A 19,383-nucleotide genomic window follows, 5' to 3' on the forward strand; every position below is an offset into this window, starting at 1 on the left:
AATAGGGGCTAGAGAGATGGCCCAGTGATTAAGAGCACTGGCTGCTCTTGCAGAAGTTCGGTTCCCAGCACTCACATGGTGGCTAACAACCACCCATAACTCCAGTTCCAGGGGATCCAACGTCTTCCTCCAGCCTCTGTGGGCATTGCATGCACATGGTGCACTTACATACATGGAGACAAAACACTCATACACATAAAATAAAAATAAATTAACAAATAAAACAGAACAGAAAACTTTATACTTGCTATCTATACTTGAGCCAAATGAGAGCTCCTGTGATAGACTTGAATGAGGAGGAGGGAGCAACACATAGCGGCATGGAAGGTCTCCAGCATCTTCTAAGGCAGGCTGCCTTGGACTGAGTCTGCCAGCCCTGAGTGGATGAACAAAGACTTTTGTTGCCCTTCTGGTGTTGCCCTTGCTATCCCAGTTCTGAAGGTGGCACACTGGGGGGCTTCCCTGACAGGTTAATACTTTTGGTTGTGTGGAGAGAAACCATCCAGAAAATTCCCACAAGGCAAAAGTGAGGGGTAGCAGTCAGTGTGTTTGTAGAAGTTATTGTCAATGGCTGAAAGCAGTGTATTGAGAACAGTTTTGTCTTTGCAGTCTCTAATGATGTTTTGTTTGCAGAGTCTGCTTGCACCAGTTCCAGTATATGGGGAAGCGCTACATAGCCAGGTACTGTGGGGCATCCTAGTGTGAAATGTCATATCATTTTCTGTGTGACTTGAATCTGAATGTGTGGGAATGGTCATCTGCGGTAATTGGCAGGTGGGATTCACAGAAGTAGCCACACAGACAGTTGGCAGGCCTCGGGTGGCCACCATGGAGTCTGGTAGTGTCTTGTGTCAGCATTTCTACATTCCTTCTATCTTGTTTTGTCTCACACTCCTCTCTTAGGATTGTCTTTAGGGGCCTGTTGCTAACTTCCTTCCGGATTCTCTTCCAAATTCTCACACTCTCTCCTCTGACTCTTTCTCCTTCTCTTCTCCTGACTTCCTTTTCATATATTTTCTTCTTATCTGTTTTACTGTCCCTGCTCCCAACTACAAAGAGGCTTAAGTTCTCACCTAACCACTCTTCTTTCTTAATTAAAAGAATGTTTTTATCCTATCTCAAATTTCTGTGGACTTCCACAGACCTCTAAAATGGAGCCCTTTCTCCTCTTACACTGTCCCATCAGTAAGCAGACTGTGTTCTTGAGTATTCTAACTCCCCACTGACCTGTTTGTTCTGGGCCACACTTTGGTCCCAGGAGAGCTAGAGGCTCCTGTGGCCAGACAGCTCCTTTTCTGGGGGCATTTCCTCCCAGCACATGTTGTCCATTACCAGGTTCTTACTCCTGCCCTATAGCCAGCCAGTGTGTTGTGTCCATGTCTATATATGTGTGGGGACTCAGCCTAAGCATCATTGTCTTGTATTGCTTTTAACAGTTTAATTCTAAGTAAATGTATACGTATGTTTTAAGAAAGTTGAAAGTTTAATTGTAATTGAGGTTTGTTTCTCTTTCCTATAATTCTATTTTATAGAAGTGAATTAGAACAGAGATTAACATGCTTCATATTTTAATGTGATTATTTGCTTTTATGTTAGCATTGTGCTTTCTGGGGATATTTGAGAAATTTTAGAAATATATTTTATGTTAAGAAATGAGAGCACATATTCTCTTTTTTTTTAAAAAAAAAGCAAATATAGTGAGGGTTTTTTTTGCGCTTTCCTGTTATTAATATTTTCTGTTTTAATTAAAAGGTGGTATTTTTTAAAGTTTTCTAATCTTAACTTTTATTTTTATCACTACAGTACATTTTATGTTTGGTTTTGAGTCCCACATGCAACTATATACAAGGTGCCTTCATCCTAGTAATGTGTCTTGACATTTATTCTCTCTGGTCGCCCCATGAAGACGGGCATTAGTGTATGTGATAACCAAAAAACTCTGTGCTGGGCTACCGACACACCATCTTTGTGATTATTGACACTTACCTTACATACAAGAAGGCATTTGGACCATGTTTGGCCTAGTGAGATAAAATGCCTCAGGAACGTAAAATGGTGAATATGGGAAGTTGATGATTTCTTCCCTGACAAAATATTTTAGAATTAGGTTTGTAAAGTGGCTCTCTCCCTTATCCTCCCAGTAAATATCAATTTTGAAAGAGAACTTGCCAATGTATAAGCCCATGTATATATTTGCATATAACATGGACTACTTTAAGAACAGATGGGTGGGAAAGATGGGAGTGGAGCTGGTCTTATTTTGTACCTTGGGCTGTGAAAAGATACACCCTGCTCAATATGAAAGTTGCCATGGTCCCTTCTGCATGTGACAAAGATCTTAAACCATGACGTGAACATTGTCAGTGTTTGCCATCCACAGCGGTTTGGTTATGTGAACACTGTGCCTTCTTGTCACTTGGAAATCACCCAGCAGCATGCTGTCCATGATAGTCCATGCATGCCCCTGTTCTTCTATACACCATAACAGTGAGGGGCATGGTGGGCTCCAGGATGGGAGAAAGGTGTCACTCCAGCACTGATCTCCTGTTCCATCTGCTCTGGTGATGGTACACACTAGGGAAGTGAGCTGTTTGCCTGCTAACCCAGATCACTTTTCTGTTTTCTCTACTTGACTGCTGACAAGTTTAACAAAGTGTGTGGCTCTTCTTCCTGCTTGGGTAAGAATAGAGGTGTTCCAGTGCCTCATTGAACCCCTGCCATTGCATGCCTGTTCTCTGCTTCTTTCAATGCATTTTTAAAAATTAGGATAGTATCTCTTTGCTCACTCATGTATAATTTCAGAAAGGCTCATGGTGTTTTGTTAGTTGTCAGAACGCCAATCTTTAGCACCACATTGGAGTGACACTGTTTTAAAAGTCACACCTTCAGGGTGCTTTCTCAGAGTGGAAAAGCCTCTACTTTGGCTTGATTTTGGCTTCCTTGTCACCAGGTGCTTTGCCGTGAACTGTAAGAGTTAGCGTCTCTTTGTGTCCCTGGCTGCTAGGCTGCGTTAGCCTGACTCCCCCTATGCCATGTTCTGGCTTCACTAACGCTCCCGTGTCGCCGCGGTATAACACGTCTAACTTTTGCTCCTATCCCATTTCACTCATGTTGCAGGAACCAGGAGGGGTTGGGACCCATAGTTCATGATCGAAAGTCTCAGACATTGCCTGTTTCCCGTAACAGAACAGGAATGATGCATGCCAGATTGCAGCAGCTGGGCAGCCTGGATAACTCTGTCACTTTTAACCACAGTAAGTCACATGACATACCATCGTAACAGCCAGCCATCTCTGTGCCATCTCTGTACCATCTCAGAGGGGAGAGCCCTGGGACACCATACCACGTCACCAACTTAATTTTTCTTCCAGCACAAAGCAAGTCGAATGGAGAGTTGGAGGACCAGAGTCCTGAGCAGTGTGGAGTGACAGAATGTGGAGCCCAGTCAACTACAGCACCCATCCTAAAAGCACCAGATCATTTGCCCCAACCCCAAACAAAAATTAAACAGGTTCCATGGCCAAACGTTGTCTGTATTTTAAATTTAATGCTTGGACTTGTTGCCTGTGGCCAATTTCTCAGTGATTTGTTTTCCCCCTGAATCTCCCGAGCACACTTGGGTCCGATTCCTTTTACCTCTCCCGATGCATGTATGTAATTGATCAAGCACCACATTCTGACATCCCAGCTGCAAATGAATATTAATCCTTTCACTGCTGTGAAAGCATAAAGCCCATGAATCGATTTGTGAGGGTATGGAAAAGCATCCAATAATAAAGTGACTTTTTCTGTGTTTTCAGTGTGAGAAAGATATCAAGTGTGCTTGGAATTTCTGTAGACAATGGTAAGATTTAATCAGGTTGGAGTCACTGCTTCACTCGCAAACCAACACCCTTTGTTCATCTTGCCTTCCTAACTTTAGGGCTTTCCTAACCTCACAGTAGAAATCTTCCAGTGTGGGGGACCATCTTTTTCACTTCCTTTTATCAGTCACCCGAGGGTTTAAGGCTCCGTGTTGCTGTTTCTAGACATCATCTATACAAGCGTTTCTCAAAGCAGAAAACCTAAAACATATCAGCCATGCAGCTCAAGAAAAATTATATGGCTCTCTTTAGTAACCTCCACTTTGACTTACTTTCTCCAAATCATTCCGTCTTTCCCTCCAAGCGTGGTGTAGCTAGTTACTGTCTTAGTTAGAAAACTGCTTGCCTCATTCCAAGCACTGTATTTAATACATGATTATTAATACCTTTCTATCATTTCTAATGTAAGAATTTCATTCTATGATTTTCATGCTTTTTAAAATTTTTTTAAATTTTTATTTTGTGAGACACGGTCTCGCTATGTAGCCCTGGCTGACCTGGAACTTGTTATGTACACCAGGCTGGCCTGGTCTCACAGAGATCTTCCTGCCTCTACCTCCCAAACCCTGGGATTAAAGGCATGTTACGCCATGCCTGGCCATCATACTGTTTTCTTAATGCAGATTACTAGTAAAGATAATATTCCCATCACCGTGTATTAATACTACTTCCAAGAAAGGCAACTTGAGGGATAGAAATGCAGCAACTTCCCATATTCTGACCAGCTAAATTAACCATAATGGGAACAGTCTCTCCATACGGTTCTAGGCTTAATGTAAATCAATACTGTGTCAGTCTGCCACACACTGAATTGATAATCTTCATTTGCTAGTTCTAAGCTCCACACTCAGCAGTAGAATGCACATTTATTGACACGCTGAGTACCTGACTTTTCAACTTTTAAAGTTTTTGCTAGTTCTACGGACAAGGGGTTAAGGCAAAGAAAGCCAGACATTTTGTTATTTTTAATTTTCATTTCCTGTTTAGCAGCAGAAAATCAGTCCCTAGGGATATGCTGGACTGCAGGATTGGCTTTGCCCAAATAATTTATTTAACAAAGAGTAATTCACTATCTGTTGAAATAAATGTATAAACTTTGAGGCATTAAAAAAAGAAAGAAAGAAAGAAACCCAAGGCCCTGCCTCTAGGGATAGTCATTTAGGAAATGCAGTAAACAAATAAAATAAAATAAAACAAATTATTAACACATACAACCCCTGTAATCCTGTCCAGGATGCAGAAGCTCTGCCTCCTGCAAATGGATGCTGTGGCAGAGGCTGGGAGCTGGTGGCCAGAGACAGCTGGCCACTGAATGCTGCCAAAGCCAAGTTAGGAAATGGTGATTTCTGTTCTCAGAGAAGCTGGTCTTCTAGGCCCAGCCCCCCCCTTCCACCCCTCCCTCCCTTCTTTTAGTAGTATGCCGTTCTCAGTCACACTGTTTTCCTGCTTTACCTTGTCCCATGTCTCTATACTTCCTCCTCGTTGGTTCTCATGCTTCCTACTCATATCTTCCAGAACTTGGTCTTTCTCTCTAGCTCTAATTCTAATTAGGTGGCTTGAGCTCCATGTGGAACTTAGCCAAAAAAAGTTCAAGGACAATATATCTGTACATAATTATCTATATGTATGTGTGCATATATGCATATATATACACATATGAATACCTGTTCATCTCTGTAGCTAAGTATTCTATGATTCTATGGGAAACTTGGGCCATATATGTCTCTTTGAAGAAAGGTCTTATGTAGCAGTAAACACAACACTTTCTGTTACTCCAACCAATATGACATATATCCAATGTGTGAGCAACCTGCCAGGGATACCCCGAGTCCAAAGTGAACTTATTTCATAGAAGATTAAAACTAGGAAGAGTATACTTCTGCATCATCATTTCTTCCCTTTTGTCAAACCTCATCTTGACCAGCAGGGGGCAGAAGAGGCCCACAAGGAACAGTGGCCATCCCTCACACTCAAGGAGAGGAGGATGTGAGACTAGCCATTCTGCTGGCATTTCTGAAATCAGGATGTATATAGTTCATCTAATGTGGTGGTCTGTCAGTAATTAATGTTTATTGTAACTGATTGGATCTCAGAATTAAGAATGTTAGGTAGGGTTCCTGCTTAAACAGTGTCATGTCTTTTCACAGTTTGGGACCTGTGTCTGTCACTAAGTACCATTTTTAGATACAGGTAAATGCAGTATTCCTCTGGGAAGAGAAAGCCAATGGCTACATTGTGGATTATGGCCACTGATAATTCTGAACATGTTTGTTTTCTTCATATGTGAATCAGGGGAAGATAACAATCATTTCAATTTGCCATAGAATATTATTCCTTTTTCTCTACTCCTTGCCCATCTGTAAGGAAAAACTTGGTTTGCTTGTTTGTTTGAGACAGCATCTCTCTGTAGCCCCACCTGGCCTGGAACTCACTATGTAGACCAGTTTGACCACAGTTCTCACAGAGATCCACCAGCCTCTACCTCCCAAGTGCTGGGACTAAAGGCAGATGTCTCCACACCTGACCTGAATGAAAGGGGAATGAATAATCGACTGCTGATCATTTTGATATTTTGCATAATATGTATTTACACTTAGTAAAGCCATACACCATTAGTTGATATAGCTAAGAGAGGAAATCTCCATTTGGGGAATTCTTTCACAAGAAGATGCCTTGTTGTTCAGTATTTGTATTGTATCTTATTGCTTTGCTGGATTCATAGTATGATTTGGGGAGAGGGGAGTAAAAATAAGCATGAAGATTGTAATTTTTCAAAGGAAAGGCAGCTATCATTCTCTCAGACTATAGGTCTAACAAACTTTTTCATCTCAAATGTCCTGACCTTCAGAAAAGATGTGTGGCTGTGGACTGGCTCCTGCCCTCCCCACCACATCACTTCTGATATTACATTCTAGGAGGAAGGTGCAGTCAGAACTGTTAGGTGAGTGATTCAGGCCAGACGGATTTATAAAATACAATAAGGTTAATTACACCCAAACATAACAGATAACATGGGGGAGGGTCCTCATTTTTGGCCCTGAGTACTGAAAATATTTGAAAATTTTAAAACAAGTCTTGGGGCTGGGGGGATGGCTCCATTGGTAAAGTATTTGCTGCACAAGCATAAGGACCTGAGTTCAGATCCCCAACATCCATGTAAAAGTTGGTGTGCATCTGTAACCCCAGTGCAGGTAGATTGGTGGGGGTGGGGGAAAACGGCAGTTGTTTAATGACTGGCTAGTGTAGCCAAAACAGCAAGCCCCAGGCTCAGCAAGAGACCCTGTCTCAAAAAAGATGAAGAGGGGCAGGCAAGATGGCTCAGCCACTAAAGGCTGCCATGTCTTACAACCTGACTTTGAGCCTTAGCTTCCACATGGTAGAAAGAGAAAACTCCCGCAAGTGATCCTCTAAACCTGCAAAAATGTATACACACACACACACACACACACACACACACACACTCTTAATAAATAAATGTAACTTTAATCTTTAAAGATTAAGTGGAAAGCAATAGAGGAAGATACTTGACATTTGCCCTTGCCCTACTCAAATGCATACATGGGCAAGTGCACTCGCACATACATATGTGTGTATACACCTAGCTATACCCCCACACACACATTTTTAAAACTAAAAGACAAGCCAGTCTTATTGTAGGAATGAAAGTAGAATGAAAATTGTGTAAATTTGAACTGCGAGTGCTTGGGACTCGCAAAGCAGCTCCCAGTGTACCTCCCTAAGACATCAGGAGTCCTGCTCCTCTGTCCCTGCCTAGCAAGGGTAGAGGGAATCCACACAGTGCTGCAAGGTACTACTGCCCCCTAGTGGAGGTAGTATAATTTACACCACACTCTGCCTTCAGTTGCTGAGACTTGAGCTGGGGAGACAGCTCAGTCAAGTGCTTGAACAAACATGAGGACCTGAATTTGATCCCCAGAACCCATATTGAAAATAAAGGCAGGTGTTGTGGCGGTAGCACATTTGTAATCCTTGCACTGGGGAGGCAGAGACAGGTTGATCCCTTGGGCCTGCTGACTAGCCAGCCTAGCCTACTTTGGTGAGCCCCAGGCCACTGTGAGACCCTTACTCAAAGCAAGCAAACAAAAAGAAAATGGATGGCACCTTGAGAAGCAACACCTGAGATAGACCTGAGATGGACCAAAGTCTATTTTGCTGGATCTGCTGATCATTTCCCTTTTCTGTGTTGTTCTTTAGCATGGTGACTTGATGAAAGTCTTCATGCACAGCCTGTCTAAGCCTGGGGATGTGTTATCTCAGTTTACTGTGACTGAGGACAGTCTGAGCTGCCATTTCCTTTATGGTTTTTTTTTAATGAACAATAGTTTAAGCATTCTGCTGATTTTTTTTAAAACTAGAACAATTAAGAAACAGTATGACAATATGTGGCTAAAATGATCATGTCTTTTAGATTTCAATATAACTCACAAAGTCAGACTGCTGCATAAATCTGCTTTCTTTTTTCTTTAGCTCTTATTTAATTTTGTGACCTTGAAATTAATTTTTAGTTAGTGCACAGAACAATGGGTTTTGCTATGACATTTCACATAGGATATCATACTCTTCATATTCACACCCACCCCAGGTCCCCTTCTCCATCCCTCCCCTCCCACTTTCACCTCTCACTGGTCCCTAGAGATTGTGTAAGATGCTCTCATGGCTGTGTGATAGCTTACAAAAGTTTGCCATTGCCGTAGCTCTTTACATGAGGAGATCATCATATCCCTTAATTAGCCTAGCACATTGGCTGCATGTTTTTAAAACAACACACTGCTAAATTTTGACTCTCTAACTGTTCCCAGGCTTCCAACCAGGAGTAGGTCAACTCTGTGGGGCTTGCTCAGTAAATAGGCTGCCTCAGTTATAATGGTTCCTGGACACACTCAGCCAGTATGTTTTCTAAAAAAGGCAGTTCTATGCAGAGAAAAAAATAAAATAATCACCAAACAGAATTCCTTTTAAAAATTCACCCAGTTTATAACTCACTTAAAGTAAACAGCAGCCTCTTAAAAGTCCCTTTGACCTGTGTGAATATTTTTGGCTGGTCTAATCACAACTGTTGGCTTTTTTGGTTTTCATCCTCTCTGTCCATGGTTTACGATCTCTTTAATAGTAATCACTAATCCATGTTTTCCTTTTTGTTATCTCTGTATATTACCAAGCCCCACGCACTGAAGGAATGTGTTGGCTTATATAAAGGCAGTAACAGATTAGTGCCCCCAAATATCTACCTTCCTTTAATCTGGAAGATTTCTTATTCAAAACCAAACAAACAAAAAAGGACTAGAACTAACATGGTACCAAATGTATTATGTATCCTCACAATTATTCTGTGGGCCAGAATAATCCACAGATATAAAACCTAAGAGCCACTTGTGTAAAAGCAAAGTTGGATGAGTATGTATAATGGTGCTCATATCGAATTTTCAAAGCACCTCAGTGACTTTAAAAAGCTCTACTGTGATTGGATGTGGTACTACATGCCCTTAATCCCAGCACTTGGGAGGCAGAGGCAGGTGGATCTCTGTGAACTAACTACATAGTGAGTTCTAGGACAGTTGGGAAAAACAAAAAAAAACTCTCTGTAGCCTTTGCAGGAACTGTTCTATAATTCTAACATTTATTTAAGTCAGAACAATACAGTGATAGTTTCTTTTTTTGCTCCTTTTAGCTTGTGTACTAATCCTTTGATGCAGTGACCTGGGTAGGAGTTTGGAGTATAGATTTGGGTTTTTCCCATTACTGGTCTTCAGGAGATTGTCTAGGTTTTCTGTGCTTCATTTTCCTTATCTGTATACTAATGTCTTCCTCTTTGGGGTATTAAGAAATGACCAATTAATAAGTGTTTGTTGTCAGGCCCTCCTTGGACAAAGACATCATGTTTCATTGTATCACCATCTTTCTATATAAGCTAGATCAGCACTGTAACATCTTTCCACACCCTACGTGTGTTTCTGCTAATGCATACCATTTCATAATTTAATATCTCAATTTATATGCCAAACTGCATTTATATCTATGCTAAATTGATTTTACAGCCACCATGAGATGGCAGTTTATGTTTAAACTATGTATGATCAAGCTAAACTTACATGACAGATCCTTCACATCCTTTCCCTCATCTTAAACATCTCTTTCAGATATACTGGCTTTTGTGCTTTTTTATTGAAACGAGTAAAAAACTACCCCCAGTACAGTCAACTCTTGATTATCACTCACGATTCTAACTGATCATATAGAGCCTTGATGTTACTGACTTAATACTTTATAGCATTCACTTTGTACTGGGTGCTATTTTAAGAGCTTCATAGATGTTAATAAATTTAGTCCTCACCACAACCTTTGGCAGTAGATGCCCTTATTATCCCTGTTCTACAGATGAGGACACTGAAGGATAAAGAGCTCAGATACTTGCCCAAAGCCACACTGATAGTAAGTGGTGGAGTTGGACTCCGAGACCAGCCTGATGTGAGGCTCCTTTCCCCCTCTTTGCATGGGGTTCTCAGGAAGTCTCCCTCGGCTCCCCAACATTGTGACAGCTCAGTCAAGTAGCTGAATTGACCATCAGCAACCTGTTTTGGTGGGAGTCCAAGCTCTACTGTCTTACTACCTCATGACTTGAGATAAGCTTGTTAGCTTTTCTGTGTCTCTTTCCTTATCTGTAAAAAGGGTTTAATAAGGTCTATACTTCACAGGGCTGCTGAGTGGCTGAGACAGTAAGTGTGGAGGTCCCAGACTCACAGCTGGCATGTAGCAAGCACACAGTAAATGTCTGCTGCTGGCATGGAGCTCCCAGAGCTGGGAAAGATGCATCATTGAATGGAAACTTTATTAATATCACCTCCTCTGAGAGGCAAAGGGGGAGTGGGCCCTGAAAAGGGGCCTTCTATAAATAATCAAAAGTTGACTGTCATTCTCCCTCCCCACCAGCCCTGTTGTCTGAACCCCTGGACAGTAATCCTGTGTTGATTCATGCAGGCTATGGCCATTCGGAGGCAGATGTCCTTCACCAGTCACTCCTTGAAGCCAACATTGCTACTGAGGTGTGCCTCACGGCTCTGGACACTCTCTCTCTGTTTACACTGGCGTTTAAGGTTTGTATTAAATAGCATTCATGGTCAGAGGTCTTTATCTTAGAATCCATTCATCATGTTAAACTCCATAGATATACACGTCTGATGTACTTTGACTTCAGCTGTTTTGCTGCCATAAAGAGACCATTAATCCTTATGTTCCCTTAATGAAGCTTTCCTGTAATGAATGGGTGCACCTGGGAGATACGATAAAGCTTAACCGGTCCATATGTCCTATGTGCTTGGAAATGGCGGAACAGGTCCCTGAAGGCAGATCTCCTGGATAAAAGAAAGCATTTTCTTAAACCCTCCAGATGATAAATGTGGAAGCCTAACCAGGCATTTCTGCCTTGAATATCTTTAAACATAGCCAAATGCTTTAAATTAAATATTTATAGGCAGAGGAGCAATTAAATACAAACCCATTCATCTTTTTCAAATTCTTTATCTGTTACTAAATTAAAATGACAAAAGCCTTTCATGAAGGAAGAAATAAAGTTTTGTCTTGTTTTCAAATCTAAGAAATAATACTCAAGTAGTTGGGGCTGGGTTCTTCAAGCCACTCTTTTTATTTTATTTTATTTTATTTTATCTTTGCTATAACGTCAACCAGTTTTTTTTTTTAATTTAGCATACAGAGTAATGGGTTTCATTATGACATTTTTATATATCTGTCATTATACCATGTTCTCTTATTAGGAACCTAAGACTTCCTATTCTTGCTTAATAGTTCCTTCCATTTCTAGTATAGAAAGGGGAAATTGTCAATTAGTGTTAATTGCTATAAATATTGCTTAATTACAAGGGTATTTAGGAAGTATGACCAAAGTCATTCTCTATTTAACCCTGCTACTTATAAAACACATTTCTTGCACTGAATATTGCTCATTTGTTAGAGTACTTGGCTAGAATGCATGAGGCTCTGGGTTCAATACCCAATACCACAAAAATCATGTGTGGTGATACACACGTAATAATCTTAGCACTCAGGATTTTGAGGTAGGAGGATCACAAGTTCATGGTCATCCTTGGCTACAAAGAGAGTTTGAGGCCAATCTTGGCTACATGAGACTATCTCAGAAATATTTTTTTTTCTGTACTAGTGAGATTAAAAATAATGGCCCCAGTATCATGTCATGCTATTATAGCTGTGTCTTTTCCTTACCAACCAAGCCATTTATACCCCTAACAAACATGTTACCAGGAACCCAGTTGAGATAGAGGGAAATGCAGACCCTTGCTGAATGCATCTGGGGGAAGCAGTATTTGCTTAAGTGGAGCTTCCTCTGTCCGTGGCTTTCCAAGTATGGATTCTAGGCTGGCAGCAGCTGCCACCCTGGAAACGTTAGAAATCTGTATTCTTAGGCACCAGCCCTAACTAGCTAAATCAGAAATTCTGGATGTGAGGTCCAAATCTCACATTTTGAGAACTAGACCCTACTAGAACCATCAGAGGGGTTTGGAACCTCTGTTTTCTTTCTCAAGTTATAGTGTAAAAGTCTGTATGTGGGCAGTGAAGGTTCTGAATGAGAACATGTTTAGCCATGCAAGTGTATTCGTGATGAGCGCTGATCCTGTAGTCCAGGGAAGCTACTGCAATAGGTCCCTCTGCTGCTTTCTGCCTGGACCCTGCGTGCACATAGACAGGAGACTCTGGAGGAAGAGCCTGTGCAGTCAGAAAGGCCACATGTAGCCCAAGGGCATCATGGGTGGTACCATGAGGCAGTAGCAGTTTCTCACTGGACAGCCACAGCCTACATTCAGTATCCTTTCCATTGCTTAACGTTCAAAGTATTCATCAGGGTTGTATACCTCCAAATGTCTGGTAACCATATGGGGTCTGATTCCAAGAAAAAAAAAAAAGTCACCTAATAGTTTCTGAAGAAAGTTGATCATGGTGTTTATAGACCGAATGAATGTCTTTGAGAAAAATGCTTGATATCTTCCCATTTGTAAGATGGAAAAAGTAAGATCTACCTCACAGGGCTAGTGAGGTTTGCATGAACTGTCCCTTCAAAGGGCTTTGCACATTGCTGGTACATACCAGGTTCTGGTATACATGGACACAGCATAGTACAGAGCCCCATAGCCTTCAAATCCTAGCTGCACCACTCTCCTGCTTTTCAGCCTTTGGCTATTTCTACTTGACATCTTAGTCCTTATGTCCTTATCTAAAACATGACAGGCAGAAGTCAGAATCTGAACGATCCAGAACATTCATCCTGGGACTGGAACATAATAGGAATTCATGTTAACTCTAGTTTAGCACTAGTCTCACCCAGGCTCACTCCCCATATCCTTTGGGAAAGAGTCTGACTCCCAGGACATCCAGGATAGATGGAGCAGCAGAACCAAAGTGAGCTCAGCCTTGGTGTGTCTGAGTGCACAACTGTTTGCCGTGCAGAGCTGAGAGCCACATCAAAAGTGGGGAGATGGGGGACAAGCATAGACTATAGTCTGCAGTGCCACTGTCTGCTGGGCCGTGTGGCACATCACACTCTGCCGACTGAGACTCCCAGGTCTATGAACATCCCACCAGGATGTTCCTTGGCATGTCAATAACTCAGCAGAGGTACCAGTTGAAGCATTTCAGCAAGATGCTGACAGTGAGTGAGCTGACATCATGCTGTACAAGAAAATCCTCTTCCATAGATGGAATCCTGTCAGGTGGACTCCTATTGACCACATCTGATAAGCTGCCAGAGAGTCAGAAATCAATTTCTCAATGAGATTAAGTGCTTGAAAAGATTTGCCCCTGAACTCTGGTTGTCGTAGCTATCAGATTTGCTTCCTGCCATTTATTGCCTGCCTTCTGTACCTCAGGCAGTAATCTTCACAGCAGCCCTCCCCAATAGATCTCATTATTGCTCACTTTACAGATGAGGAATCAAGGCTGACAGGTTAGGAAATGTGCCCAAGATCATAATACAGCTGGCCTGTTCAAAGGCCTTGTTCTCTGCTGTGTGCTATGGGGTATGTGTGTGTGTTAAGACATGAGCTGAGCTGAATGAATAGCAAAGTATTAGAATTATCTTTCATACAAGGAAAAGAAGAAAAAAGTTAACCACACACTTATCAGGTGCCAAATACAGTGCTAGGTGTTCTCGAATGTGTTATTTCATTTAATACCTAAAAGGATGTATTTCCTGAACAGAAAGGTGTAGTTCTTCCCTATCTGCCTTACAATATATGTTATTAGCACATATCCAAAGCAATGTGGACCTTGAAATGCTTTATGATTTTTTTTTTTTTTTTTTTTAGTCTCTTTGAGACAGGGTCTCCCTGTAGCTCCAGCTGTCCTGGAACTCACTATGTAGACCAGGCTGGCCTTGAACTCACAAAGATACGCCTGCCTCTGCCTCCCAAGTGCTGGGATTAAAGGTGTGTGCCACCACGCCTGGATGCTTTATGATTTTTAATGTGTTTACAAGTTTAATCTGAAAACATAGCAGTTCCATATAATACTTCTTGATTTGAATTGCATAGTAAGAACTAAAACATAATCATGAGAAGCAATAGGAAGTAAAAGAGTGAGGTACAAATGAGCGTTTGGCATCAGGTTTACACAGCCCCAGCCTGGTCTGCACAGACAAGGTTTAGGTCATCATAGTAAATGGCAGTTGTTTGTAACTGAAGCAGTCTTTCTCCAAACTGCAAGTTCTCTTAAAATGAATGTCTAGCTGGGTGTAATGATGCATACCCTTAATCCCAGTACTCAGGAGGCAGAAGCCAATGGATCTCTATGAATTCAAGGCCAGCCTGGTCTATATAGTGAAGTCCAGGCCAGCCAGGGCTACATGGTAAGATCCTGTCTCAAAACAACAGACAAGCAAAAAGCCAGAATGCCCAAGGAAAGTACACGCCACATGCCTGGGAAAGACTGCCAAACAACTCTCACATTCCTCACTTTGTCACCCACGTTTAAAGTTTTTTTCCTGTGTATTCTTTTAGGAATTACTGACATTGAGCATTTCCTTCCCTGAAAGGCCTATTTCCTGGGTAAAAACCAATGAAAGCCTATGTTGGGACAGTGAGACCTGAACCTACCATGCACAATTCCTGGAGAATTAGACTCTGCATTATTGCTAGATATGGCATGCCTTTATATTATTCAAGTGTCTCATTTAATTTCCTAAATGAAAATTTCATGCCATCAGTACAAATTAGAAGTGAGATGTGCTAAATGGTTATCTGTGGTTGTTTCTGAGTGGAGAAATTAAACCCTTCTAAGTGTTCAAAGCGTTTGCTTTATTGTATATTACTTTCTGATTAGTGAGAAGGCAACAGAGAAAGAGGGAAGAAGATTGGGAAATAAAGGAAGATAACTGGTGAGCTGGGGGTGTCTAAGATAAGGAGCTCTACAAAACCCTTTAAATGAGGATTATGCACATCTTAATGCAAATGAGTTTCCATTCAATTCTTGCCATTGTTGAGATCAGATCCCAGGAGGACTAAATCCTAAAATTAGTAAGTAAAAGTTTTGAAAGGTGGTGCACGCCTTTAATCTCAGCACTGGAGAGGCAGAGGCAGGTGGATCTCTGAGAGATGGAGGCCAGCCTGGTCTATATAGTAAGTTCCAGACCAGCTGGGACTACAGGGAGACCGCCATCTCAAAACACCACCACCACCACCACCAAAAACATACCTTGACCACAGAGAATGGTCAAGTGCACTTGATAAATGGTGCCTGACCAAAGTGTGCATACCTCATCTTCCAAACTGTTCGATTATAGCTTAGCAGAAGGCTCAGGAAGACTGGCCAGGGAAGGACCTCACTTTTGGAGGATAGGATCCAGTTCCTTATTTCAACATTTTCCCCACCCTTCAACTAGCTGACACCAGTAATGACACTCCCCTTTTGGAATTAGGATATCTCAAATATCACCTCCTGAATCAGTTGGTGGTACGTACTTATTTAAAATATGGAAACCCAGTCAGTACTTAGCCTATAAACCATATTGCAATATTCTGAATGTTTATCCCTGACTCATAAATATATTGATAGGCTTATTTGTTCTACAAGAGCATTTTGTGCTTCCCTAGAGAACTCAGAGCAGAATTGGTTTAAACTATAGGTTGTCTTAAATGCTTGGAAGATATGACCTTCACGCCTAAACGTCATGTGAAGCATTTTGAAAGATGTCAGGCATCTCTCTCTAACAGTGCTTTCAATATGTGTTTCAGAACCAGCTCTTGGCTGACCATGGGCATAATCCTCTCATGAAGAAAGTTTTTGATGTGTACCTGTGTTTCCTTCAAAAACACCAGTCGGAAACAGCTTTAAAAAATGTCTTTACTGCCTTAAGATCATTAATTTATAAAGTAAGTTGCTTCATTGGTGATGGTCAGACTAACAATGGTCATAGGTTTCTGTCCTTCCACCTAGAACCATAGGGAACTTCCTGGCGCACTAACTGTGGTACTCTATCTGCCTTGATTTTCCTCTAGTTTCCCTCGACATTCTATGAGGGGAGAGCAGACATGTGTGCTGCTCTGTGCTATGAGATTCTTAAATGCTGTAACTCCAAACTGAGCTCCATCCGAACTGAGGCTTCCCAGCTGCTCTACTTCCTGATGAGGAACAACTTCGACTACACGGGAAAGAAGTCCTTTGTCCGAACACACTTGCAAGTACGTGTGATTTAGCTTTGCCAGGGCACAGCTATCTAGAGGAATCCCATCTCACTGAGGGTCACATTCACCAACTTACCTCATCATGAAAGGCCATGAGGTGAAAAGTAGGAAAATCATAGTGACTGGTTTGGTTTATTTCATGTTCCAAACTGTAAGATCCTGGCCTGGGATATGTTTTATTGATGACTTGATATGTAAATATTGAATCAATATTAGACTAACTGAAATTCCATTGACTCAAGACACTTAAAAGAAACACCTTTAAAAACCAAATCCCAGCTGGGTGTGGTGGTGCATGCCTTTAATCCTAGCACTCGGGAGGCAGAGGCAGGCAGATCTCTGTGAGTTCAAGACCAGCCTGATCTGCATAGAAGTTCCAGGCCAGCTGGAAAAGACGTGTTTCAAAAATACAAAAAATAAATAAATAAAATTAAAAAATAAAATAAATAAAAACCAAAGCCCAAAGTGATTCTTTCCTGTCTTCTATTTATGAACACATCTCCTGCTGTTCCTAAACATTCTAAATTCATCCTGAATCTTTAAAACATCCTAAATGCTCTGCTCTGATAATCAACCAAGATAATGGCAAGTCTTAGGTATTTTTGTAGATGTGTTTCTATGTGTATCTATGCCAGGAGTTCCTTTTCTGCCTCTGCATTTATCTCTTTTTTGAAGTAGTAGTCAATGTCCGCATACCTAGCATACTGGAATTCATGCCTACAACCCAAGGGAACTTAAGGATACCAGGAAAGCATCTAGCTAGGGGTCCTAGAGAGCAGGAAGGCTTCCCAGAAGACCTGAAGGGTGAAGAGTAGTGAGCATGTTCCAGGGAATTGCCCATCTGGGAAACCTGAGAAGTCCCTTCATGTTTAGGGTTCAAGTAAGAACAAGTTACAGAAAATACATTGGAAACACATCCATATCTTTGCCTCTTTGGAAGAATCACCTGGATTCCAATGTTAAGAGAAGATCTTGGAAGTCCAGACCTTATTACATAGAATGTTATCAAATCTGACAGAGAGGATGGTGTGATATCCTGGAGCAATGATGAGATGGGGAGGAAGAGGGGTTTTAATTGGCAGTACTCCATGATTGTGTATGCCTGAGTATGGCGAAGGAAAAAGAAGACATCAGAATGGCCTCTGTGTTTGATTTCAAACCACTAGGTGAAAGCAGTGCTATTTATAAACTCAAAAGAGCAGCTTGACCACTGCATAATTAATGTCTATATGTTCTGATAAAAATAATGCAAAGAACTGGGGGCTGGAGAGATGACTCCACAGTTAGGACCATTTGCTGCTCTTGCAGAGGATCTGGGTTTAGCTCCCAGCACCCATATAGCAGCTCACAACTATCCAAAACTCCAGTTCCATTGGACCCAACACACTATTCTAACTTCTAACAGCACCAGGCACAAATATGGTGCACTTACATACCTGCAGTCAAAACACTCATACACATAAAATAAAAATGATATAAATATTTTTTAAAGTTCAAAGAATTTTCCACCCATTGAATATTTAAGACATATAAGCTCAAAACAAAAACCTGAAGGGGGTGGTAACAAGGTCTCCCTTCTCACTGCAAAAGCCAACAGGTGAGTGACAATGCACATGGGTTATGTTTCTTAGTCTTCTGTACCCTCCTGATTAGCCTTTTAAATTAACAAACAAAATGCATCATGTAAACAAAACCACATTCTGGAATAACCTTTGAAAGTGATTTATAAAAAAAAAAAAAGAAGACCCAAACATTGTTAACCCGTCATGGCTGGCATGATCCCTACCCAATACGTGTCATCTTCACATTGGCTTCATGTGCATCCTAACTGAACTCAGAAATCAGATCTGGCCATCATCTGAAAGTGAACTTATTTGCTCATGTTTTGTCTGTAAGGTCATCATTTCTGTCAGCCAGCTGATTGCAGATGTGGTTGGTATTGGGGGAACCAGATTCCAGCAATCCTTGTCCATTATCAACAACTGTGCCAACAGTGACCGGCTCATCAAGGTGAGTGGCCTGGCCCCATCTTTACCTTCACCTGCAAGAATGGCTCATCATGGGATGTCCATGTACCAGGCAGAAAGAAAGCCCTTGAATGTCATGTGTCCTTCTTTGCCTCACTTTGTTTTAGCACACCAGCTTCTCCTCCGAAGTGAAAGATCTGACCAAGAGGATCCGCACAGTCCTGATGGCCACAGCCCAGATGAAGGAGCATGAGAGCGACCCTGAGATGCTGGTGGACCTCCAGTACAGCCTGGCCAAGTCCTATGCCAGCACCCCCGAGCTCAGGAAGACGTGGCTCGACAGCATGGCCAGGATCCACGTTAAAAATGGGGATCTCTCAGAGGTAGGGAGCCCTGCCCCACTCTTGTCCAGGTGTTTGAGTAAAGTAGTTATGCACTGTTCTCTCTCAAAGTCATTTGTGAATGTACACCTGTAATCAACAGACGTCAATGAAAACTACAGTGCTTTAAAAGCTGCTTGAATATGAGTTCTCAGCTCAGGGTGGTTTCATAGTTACCTGGACATTTTGGTAATTTAAAACAGATTGTAAGGGACTATCTCGTACTTATATAGTTGCCTGCTACTTAACACACCATTTCTGCATCAGAACTCCTCTGTGTTTTATTTTATGACAAAATCAACATTTCCTGTTATTACAGTAATGATGGAGCATCATATTCTCCCTTTGTGGACACAGTAGATAAATTTAAGTGTTCCCAGCTACACAGAGCAGGCACATTTCAATATGTAGACAGCATGGCTGGGAATTGGATGTGTGGGCTTCAGAC

At 41.6% G+C, this 19,383-nt stretch overlaps 1 protein-coding gene across 30 annotated transcripts in view; it reads left to right on the forward strand.

Moving 5' to 3' along the window:
- Positions 1-19,383, forward strand: part of Dock9 (dedicator of cytokinesis 9) — a 333,922-nt gene that overhangs the window by 271,757 nt on the left and 42,782 nt on the right. For 16 of the 30 annotated variants that reach the window (XM_029558890.1, XM_017795710.2, XM_008823575.3 and 13 more), the window contains exons 37-43: positions 634-681; positions 3,118-3,254; positions 10,860-10,975; positions 16,139-16,276; positions 16,403-16,585; positions 18,485-18,598; positions 18,723-18,938. In XM_029558890.1, coding sequence (XP_029414750.1) covers positions 634-681; positions 3,118-3,254; positions 10,860-10,975; positions 16,139-16,276; positions 16,403-16,585; positions 18,485-18,598; positions 18,723-18,938 — 952 coding nt within the window. Of the gene's footprint in view, positions 1-633; positions 682-3,117; positions 3,255-3,800; positions 3,845-10,859; positions 10,976-16,138; positions 16,277-16,402; positions 16,586-18,484; positions 18,599-18,722; positions 18,939-19,383 lie in introns of all 30 variants that reach the window. The other 14 variants (XM_008823584.3, XM_008823570.3, XM_008823579.3 and 11 more) reach the window with 2 other exon arrangements.

This window comes from Nannospalax galili, unplaced genomic scaffold (genome assembly GCF_000622305.1).
Source record: "Nannospalax galili isolate Female #2095 unplaced genomic scaffold, S.galili_v1.0 scaffold528, whole genome shotgun sequence".
Lineage (NCBI taxonomy): Eukaryota > Metazoa > Chordata > Mammalia > Rodentia > Spalacidae > Nannospalax > Nannospalax galili.